The sequence below is a fragment of the Lucilia cuprina genome, chromosome 3, assembly GCF_022045245.1.
Source record: "Lucilia cuprina isolate Lc7/37 chromosome 3, ASM2204524v1, whole genome shotgun sequence".
Taxonomy (NCBI): domain Eukaryota; kingdom Metazoa; phylum Arthropoda; class Insecta; order Diptera; family Calliphoridae; genus Lucilia; species Lucilia cuprina.
This window is the reverse complement of record NC_060951.1, coordinates 4,024,798-4,034,372: the sequence shown is the minus strand read 5'-3', so window position 1 is coordinate 4,034,372 and position 9,575 is coordinate 4,024,798. Positions and strand designations below refer to the sequence as shown.

Here is a 9,575-nt window from a genome sequence, read left to right as displayed (position 1 = left end):
AGTATTTCTACTACTCTTCTGAAAAACTCTTAAAATGTTTAAAAACTTGTAAAAACTATTCTGAAATGCTGAATAAGGTATTGAAAAAAGAATTTTGATATAAATTTCAATTATAAAAAATAGTAGTATTTCTACTACTTTTTTAAAAAAGCCTAAAAATGTTTAAAAATTAGTTCTGAATAGTATTTAAGGGTATTAAAAGCGATTTTGGTAATAAATTTTGATTTTGAAAATAGTAGTATTTTTACTACTTTTTTTAAAAAGCGTGAAAATGTTAAATAAATGTTAAAAAAAATAGTTCTAAACTGTATTTAAGGGTATTAAAAGCAATTTTTGTAATAAATTTTGATTTTGAAAATAGTAATATTTCTACTACTTTTTTATAATTACTTTAAAATGACAAAAAACATGTTTAAACAACAGTCTACATTAGTATTAGACTTTTTAAATCGATTTTTTTTTTAAACATCCATATTTTCCACAAATTTTCTTGAATTTTTCCTATTTTTTTACAAATGAAATTTTGTTTAAATATTTTTATATTCCATTAATTTTCTTAAATTTATTTCAATAAACTTACACTAGTGTAACTTATAATTTTAAGAAAACCCTTTATAATTTGTGTTTTAAGTCTTATAAACTAAAAGTTTGTATATATATTTTTATTTTATAAATTTATGCTTAAATCTATAGACAAAAACAAGATTTAACTAAAAACAAAACAAAACTTAAAAAGAAAAATAATATTAGTAACAAAACAAAATAAACTTAAAAAAAAACTTTCGAACTAAATACGCAGTCTCTTTGGAAATGAAAATTTTTATTTGGGATTTATAGTCAAAAAGAAAGGAAGAGGAAATGGACTCAGAATTAAGGTTGTTATTTAAATTATTTTAATGTTTTTTCTTACTCCCAGAGAAGTGTTATTAAACAAAAGCTTTAAAAACTAATTGACTATTTTGTTTGTGTTTATAAAACTAAAACAAAAAGCTCTTTGTTTTCATAAAGAACTTAAACAAAAAACTTTAACTTTTTAATCAGTTTGTTTTATGCTTATTTTTACTATATTTTAGGCACTTATGGTTATATATTTCATTTTGTGTGTGTGTTTTTAGGGAACTTTTAAATAAAACAAAACAATTTTCACAAACTAAAAGCTTTCAAAAGCTTTAAATGATATGGCATATTGTTAAATCTAAAAAAATAAAAAGTTTGTGATGTTAATTTCAGCTTAGTGAAGGAATAATAACGCCTATGGTTTAAAAAAAGCTTGAAAAACTTTAAGTTTTTTTACCACAATTTAAGCACATTTAAAAAAGCTTTTTCGTTTATAAGTTAAAAAGTAACAAAAACATTTAAAAGCCAATATTTATTAAAAAAAGGAAAATGAATTAAAAATTAAACAAAAATCTTAAAAAGCTTTAACCTATAAAAGCTTTTTTTTGGAAAATCTCGTTTTTCTATAAAAAAAAGTAATAAAAACTTTTACAACACGATTTAAATGTTATTAAAATGTTAGCAAATACTTAAAAACTTCTTAAAAAGCTTTTTTCATAAAAAGCTTTAAGAAAAGTAAAAAAGCTGCTTTCAAATAACTGAACATTTTTTAGAAAACTTTAAGAAAAATCTAAAAAAACTATATAAATAAACTGTTACAAAAAAAAACTTAATTTTTAGTAGAAATTCCAAAAAGCTTTTATATATGTTCTAAAGCTTTTGGTTTGTTTTCGTTAAATTCTCATTAACATTAGTTGTATAGCTGAAAAAAACTTAAAAGCTTTTACTTTAACTATGTAAAACTTTAAAGTTTTCTTTAGAAATTGAAAGCTTTTTAACTAGTTTAAGAAAAACTTAATAAATTACTGTTTAAAAGCTTTACATATATTTCCAGAAAATTTTGTTAAATTCCTATTAAAATAATAAAGTTTATTAAAAAGCTTTGATTTGAAAAGCTTTTCATTATGAATTTTATGGTTAAAAAGTAAAAGCTCACTGAAAGCTTTTTTTGTAACTATGCTAATTTAGATCATTTTAGCATGGAAATTTCAAAATTGTTTACCAAAGTTTAACCAAATTCTAATTTGACATAAAAAATTCAAAAAGCTTTTCAAAGCTTTTTAAAAAAAATCACAAATTAAATATTTTTCATAGAAACATTTCAAAATTTCTTTTAAATTTTATAAAATTTTACTTTCAAGCTAAAATTTCAAAAAGCTTTTAGAAAATTTTGAAGCTTTTACTGAAATTTAGGCGGAAAAACTTGTTTAATTAACTTTAATTTAATGGACACTTGAAAAGTATTTTATTGTAAAGCATTCTGGTAAGAAAGCTTTTTTAAGTCAAAAGCTTTTTTGAAAAAATTCTTTTTTTTGGCAAATTTTACTTTCTCTTTCCTCACATTCAACTTATATTTGACGAAAAAGCTTTTTTACTCAATTTTGTATAAAATTTATTGTATAAAAAGAAAATTTTGGTATTCAGCTTTAAAGTTTTCATGATTAACTTTTTGTTTCAATTGTCTTATTAGCTAAATAAACAAAATACACTTTACGACTTGCACTATTAAAAACTTATTAACAAAAAAAAGCAACTACAACATCTTAAAAACGAAAAGCTGGGATTTTTCTTTTTGTATACAAACACCTAAAGCTTTAACTATAAAGTAAAGGTGGAAAGGGACAGGAGTTAGTATGTATATCATTATGTTTAAGTAAACGACTTACAGAAAGTTAACTTAACTTTCATATAGTATAATAATGGAATAATTTTGTATGTCCATAAGCTAAGGGGTGCCATTGGTAGTGTTCGAGGGTAATGAGGCCAATGAAGTGGAGGGATTGATAGGTATAATAGAAAGTTCATTGTTGTTGGGTAGTAAAAGTTCAGCTTGCATTATTTGCTGTTGTTGTTGTTGCTGCTGCTGTTGTATAGAGTTGTTGCTTAAATGGGAAATGTTAGAGGAATTCGTAGTAGATGTTATAGTTAAGGTAGGAGAAGTATCATTATTAGAGTTTAAAGGTATTTCTTGATCCTCCATTTCTTCTTCACCATTTTCCACCATTAGACTGGAGTAACGACAGGAGGTGGACTGACATTTGCAGGTGAAATAACGATTCTTAATCGACCAAAATTTATCGCCATAATCAAAGCTGCAAAAGAAAAGATTTAGTAAATTGTATAAATTCCTTTTGTTCTTTTCGAAATTACCAAATTTCTTCTCCCACTTCTATATCACGACAGGTAAAGAATGATATTTTTGGAAAGCGATAATCTTGATGTTGATAAAATACCCTAACGGGTACAATATTAGGTTCACATGAATGATTAAAGAAACGACTAACATTGCCATAATAGTTAGCATCGATACAATGATTATGACCCAAATCGAAAAAGTAAGAATCATCGGTACGACGATCAGCCTCCATTTCTGTTAGAACTTCTCCCGTATAAACAGCTACAAAACTGCCCTTGGGTATATGAACCATGGTGCGTACACCCCAGCCTTTAGAGGAGTCCTCACATTCAATTACCTGCAGTGGTATGGTTATGCCATTTTGTACTACACGATTTTTGCAAAAACGCTGTCATTATATTAAAGATAGATTAGTGTAAAAAACAAACAATTTATAAAAGCTTAAAATGTTACCTTATTGCAATTGCACACATCATTACATTCGAATAGAACAGCCGGATCTTCAAAGTTAAAATCAGCACTAAGACGACCCTCGGCTGTATACCAGCTGCGATCCGAGGCTCCCGTACATTGGCAGCTATCGGTGGTACATCTAATAAAAAGAGAAATTTCAAATAAACTTTCACACATTTCCTTCAATACTGTACTCACCCATCACTACAATTACAAATACGCATTTGTGATACCCTCTGATCAATTTGTACCGAATTCTGTAATATTATAGTATCGGTTATATAACGAAAATCCGGTAACATTAATTGATCAGACTCTTCTACTGGCATAACGTTGTTTTCATTGCGTAAAGCTTGAATGGGGCATAATTCTCGACCATTACTGATGTCACCACAAACAATGTTCGAACGTCGACGATGTAAAGCATGCATTTCCATTTGAAAGCCGACATGACGAGCACAATCCGAATGTTCGTCGGGTATGCAGTCAAAGGGTAGTTCATCGGAACGATTGCGCAGCATTAGGTCGGCACCATTGAAAATAAGTAAAAGGCAGAGTTTTTTACTCGATAAACGGCAGGCAATGTGTCTAGAGGAGAGGAAGTGGAATGCATATTGAAACAATTTCATTATTCTTAAATTTTCAAGTTTTGTCCTAGTTTTGACCTAGTTCTGTTCTAGTTCTGTTCTAGTTCTGTTCTAGTTCTGTTCTAGTTCTGTTCTAGTTCTGTTTAAGTTCTGTTTAAGTTCTGTTTAAGTTCTGTTTAAGTTCTGTTCTGGTTCTGTTCTGGTTCTGTTCTAGTTCTGTTCTAGTTCTGTTCTAGTTCTGTTCTAGTTATGTTCTAGTTATGTTCTAGTTATGTTCTAGTTCTGTTCTAGATCTGTTCTTGTTCTGTTCTAGTTCTGTTCTAGTTCTGTTCTAGTTCTGTTCTAGTTCTGTTCTAGTTCTGTTCTAGTTCTGTTCTAGTTCTGTTCTAGTTCTGTTCTAGTTCTGTTCTAGTTCTGTTCTAGTTCTATTCTAGTTCTGTTCTATTTCTGTTCTAGTTCTGTTCTAGTTCTGTTCTAGTTCTGTTCTAGTTCTGTTCTAGTTCTGTTCTAGTTCTGTTCTAGTTCTGTTCTAGTTCTGTTCTAGTTCTGTTCTAGTTCTGTTCTAGTTCTGTTCTAGTTCTGTTGGAGTTCTGTTGTAGTTCTGTTGTAGTTCTGTTGTAGTTCTGTTCTAGTTCTGTTCTAGTTCTGTTCTTGTTCTGTTCTAGTTCTGTTCTAGTTCTGTTCTAGTTCAGTTCTAGTTCTGTTCTAGTTCTGTCCTAGTTCTGTTCTAGTTCTGTTCTAGTTCTGTTCTAGTTCTGTTCTAGTTCTGTTCTAGGTCTGTTCTAGTTCTGTTCTAGTTTTGTTCTAGTTCTGTTCTAGTTCCGTTCTAGTTCTGTTCTAGTTATGTTCTAGTTCTGTTCTAGTTCTGTTCTAGTTCTGTTCTAGTTCTGTTCTAGTTCTGTTCTAGTTCTGTTCTAGTTCTGTTCTAGTTCTGTTCTAGTTCTGTTCTAGTTCTGTTCTAGTTCTGTTCTAGTTCTGTTCTAGTTCTCTTCTAGTTCTGTTCTAGTTTTGTTCTAGTTCTGTTCTAGTTCTGTTCTAGTTCTGTTCTAGTTCTGTTCTAGTTCTGTTCTAGTTCTGTTCTAGTTCTGTTCTAGTTCTGTTTCTAGTTCTGTTCTAGTTCTGTTCTAGTTCTGTTCTAGTTCTGTTCTAGTTCTGTTCTAGTTCTGTTCTAGTTCTGTTCTAGTTCTGTTCTAGTTCTGTTCTAGTTCTGTTCTAGTTCTGTTCTAGTTCTGTTCTAGTTCTTTTCTAGTTCTGTTCTAGTTCTGTTCTAGTTCTGTTCTAGTTCTGTTCTAGTTCTGTTCTAGTTCTGTTCTAATTCTGTTCTAGTTCTGTTCTAGTTCTGTTCTAGTTCTGTTTTAATTCTGTTCTAGTTCTGTTCTAGTTCTGTTCTAGTTCTGTTCTAGTTCTGTTCCAGTTCTGTTCTAGTTCTGTTCTAGTTCGGTTCTAGTTCTGTTCTAGTTCTGTTCTAGTTATGTTCTAGTTCTGTTATAGTTCTGTTCTAGTTCTGTTCTAGTTCTGTTCTAGTTCTGTTATAGTTCTGTTCTAGTTCTGTTCTTGTTCCCTTTTAGTAAAATATTGACTTTTTAAAACATTACTTACAATGGCGTTTCACCCTCCACATTTTGTATATTACAATTAATGCCCGCCTTTAGTAATACTGTTATTGTATCCAAGTCATGATTCTGTAATGCTGCCCAATGTAGCACTGTATTATTGTCATTATCGCAGATATTGGGATCAGCGCCTTGTTGCAAAAGTAAGCTGTAATCAAATTTAATTTTCAATAAATAAAATCATTGCAAACGATATACAAATCATTACCTTACGATATCCGTATGACCCAATTCAGCGGCCCAAACCATGGCTGTCCAACCACCATCATCTTGAGCATTAATAAAACTCAAAAATTGTGATACATCCTTACTGGCCTTATAGCTATGAACAATTAGCTTAAGGATTTCCAAGTTACCAGTACGTGCTGCTATATGCAGAACAGTATGACCATCAGGACCCTATTTAAACAAATATTAAGAAAATCGAACAACTTAAAGACATCCCCCCTCCCACTTACCCTTAAAGCCAAGTCAGCCCGATTTTGTAAGAAAAGATTAACAATATTACACTTTTCCTCTTTAACAGCACACATAATGGCAGTGCGGAGCTCACGATCCATCATATTAATAAAATCTGAGCCCACACCCTGGCACAGCAATAAATAGGCCATTTGTATGGTGCCATAATGGGCCACTAAATGCAAACAGGTGCCATGATAAAATTCACGCATGCAGGTTGTAACATCGTAATTTGAAGCTACAATAAAGCAATAGTTTAATCAAAAAGAGTTTATTTTTATTTCCTTCACAACAAGCTTACCCAATATTTCCGCTACCCTTTCCAAATCATCATTCTTTATTGCATAATACATATCTTTGGTGGTAAATTCTGTTGCCTGATTGTGTGTTTGTAAGGTTCGTCCTCGAGCGTTTACCACATTCATAACGGATTCGGGTATAAGTTTATCATAGTTAATATTAACGTAGGGACGTATAACGCTTGTCGACCAGCTCACAGAAGCCGGACTATTTACACTGCCTAGGGGAGTAAGCGAGGAATTTGTAGCAGTATTGCTGGCAGGGACTATTGAGGGCATCAGAGGCTTTTGTGTTGCCTGGAATATGGGCACAGTTTGTGTTTTCATAGTAATGGTAGAGGTGCGTTCGGGTGTGTCTAGGCCACAGTGTGGACACTTTAGTACCAAAGTACGACTAGCATTTTTCGAGGCAGGTTGTTGCGGATCATATTTAGAGCTAAGAACAATGCGTTGAGCACATGCTGCGTGAAAGAAGTGCTTCTGTTTGCACAAGATAAATTTGCCCTGGGAAAAGGAAAAAGATTTAAACAGAAAGTCAAGAGTGAATAGAAGTGAACTAGAACTATAGTAGAACTGAACTAGATCTGAACTAGAACTGAACTAGAACTAAACTAGAACTGAACTAGAACTGAACTAGAACTGAACTAGAACTGAACTAGAACTGAACTAGAGCTGAACTAGAACTGAACTAGAACTGAACTAGAACTGAACGAGAACTGAACTAGAACTGAACTAGAACTGAACTTAAACTGAACTAGAACTGAACTAGAACTGAACTAGAACTGAACTAAAACTGAACTAAAACTGAACTAAAATTGAACTAGAATTGAACTAGAACTGAACTAAAACTGAACTAGAACTGAACTAGAACTGAACTAGAACTAGAACTGAACTAGAACTAGAACTGAACTAGAACTAGAACTGAACTAGAACTAGAACTGAACTAGAACAGAACTACAGAAGGAACTAGAACTGAACTAGTACTAAACAGAACTAGACTTTTACTTACCTGCGTACAAAAGATACCACACGCCGGACAAGAATTATGAGCCTTAAGTCTCTTCTGATGCTCCTCACACAAGACCATATATACCGACCTCTGACTGGCTCTAAACAAATTTAATACTTCGCCCGTAAGTTGATGAGAACAGCCTACTTTTTCTTCATCTATATTATCGATAGCCCAACAATATTGTGTTTCCTTTATCATGGGCGTACAGTAGTTAGAGGTGACATGACATAAACAATCAAATTTAGTTTTTGATGAAGTTTCTGGCACCGTTAAAGAAGTTGAGGCATTTGAGGAGGTATTCTGCGCGGTAGTTGATGGTGTAGGCGTAGTGGCTGATATATTCTCCGCCACTACTGAGGCATTTAAAGATTTCAATTCTACCACCTTGTCGGCATTAGTAGAGATAGTTTTCTGCTTTTGATTGCGTCTTGTTTGTGGAGGTGTTGATGAAGAGGAAACCGATCTTTGTGTAGTAGTGGCAGCTGCTGTTGCAGGCTGTGTAGTAGTCGTATCTTTACGTCCTCTTAAAGTCACACTAGGTTTGCCCACCTGTACACGAGTGGTCGGCACGAATTCAGCATTGTCACTTAAACTATCATTGTCACTAGACTCATTGCTGACATTACGCCTTAGGCCCATTCTTTCGAAATATTTCTCTTTTTGCTTATTCAGTTTGCGCTGCTGTTTCTTGCTTAACTTTTTATCTTCGGGTGAACGATTTTGATTCCATTTTCCTGATTTGATTTCCTGCAGAAACTTTTTTATATCAGGGCAGGGAAAAAGCTTCTTTTTGATATTACTAGTGCCCGTGGGATGGCTGTCATTACTATTATCTGATTTTTCACTTTTCTGCTTGGAGTTTGTGGTTGTATTATGTTCACTTTGTGAGACTATTTGATGTGTAGGTGTAGTAGAGTCATTTTGTTGCTGGTGCTCGGAGGAACTCCAATTCTGGGCTGTCATTCGAACAATATTTTTAGTTTCAAATTCATAACGAAGTTCATCATTTTCTAAAATCTTTGTTGTTGGTTTTATGCGTCTCTGCGAACGTTTGGGTAAAATGACAGCCGCTTCTGAGTTGTGTTTTTTGTAATTAGTTGTGGCTGCTGTAGTAGAGGATGAATTTTGTTCATTATTATCTTGCTGCATTTTCTCAGTTTCCAATTGTACTTTAGCTTTACGTCCTCGCTTTTTCGGAGGTGTCTTCTCATCTAGCGCTAATCTTAAAGTCTTTCTTGTAGGTGATTCATTGCTTTCATGATTTTTGTTATTGTCATCCGATGGCTCCTTTTCCTCATCGAATATTTTGAAGCCATCCAAACGATTGCACAAACGTTCACTACGTCTCGTGCGCTTACCCTCTTCATCTTCTGATTTATTGAGTAGTCCTGCCAATTCAATTTCATCATCTGCAGGATTCTTTCGTTTACGTGTCAATTTACGTTCTGTGTTTTGTGGAGAACTGTGACGTTCAACTAGGGGTAATTCGTTTGTGGTAGTATTGTGATTGCTATCAGCATCTGTGTTGGAATATTTTTTATTTCTACCTCTACCTCGTTTAGAGGCTGGCTGATGTTTATCTATTAATGGTTTGTTGTCATCAATTAATGATGTATCATTACTTTCTGCGGCATTAACGATTGATGAATCATCTAAATCTGTCGATGATTTTTGCAGACTTTCATTTTGAGTGCTCGGTGCAATATCAGCTGCTAATGGTGGATTCTGGAAAGAGATAAAAAAAAATAATTAGTTTGTTAATATTTAGCACAGTTTATAAGGTTTAATTTCTAGATTAGTTCTAGTGCAGCTCTAGTTCAATTCTAGTTCATTTCTAGCCAAGTTCTAGTTCATTTCTAGTCTAGTTCTAGTTTAGTTCTCGTTCAGTTCTAGTTCAGTTCTAATTCAGTTCTAGTTCAGTTCTAGTTCAGTTCTAGTTCAGTTCTAGTTCAGTTCTAG

The 9,575-nt window shown here is 32.6% G+C and overlaps 1 protein-coding gene across 1 annotated transcript; it reads right to left on the bottom strand.

Moving 5' to 3' along the window:
* Positions 1–2,253: 2,253 nt before the first annotated feature.
* On the bottom strand, positions 2,254–9,350 carry LOC111682536 (histone-lysine N-methyltransferase EHMT2; the record flags this gene model as incomplete). Its single annotated transcript, XM_046945939.1, has 9 exons — positions 2,254–3,149; positions 3,208–3,581; positions 3,647–3,785; positions 3,845–4,234; positions 5,833–5,994; positions 6,055–6,245; positions 6,305–6,543; positions 6,607–7,108; positions 7,614–9,350. Coding segments are annotated over 9 exons (4,101 nt in total), but the record flags the coding sequence as incomplete, so codon positions are not given.
* Positions 9,351–9,575: the final 225 nt, after the last annotated feature.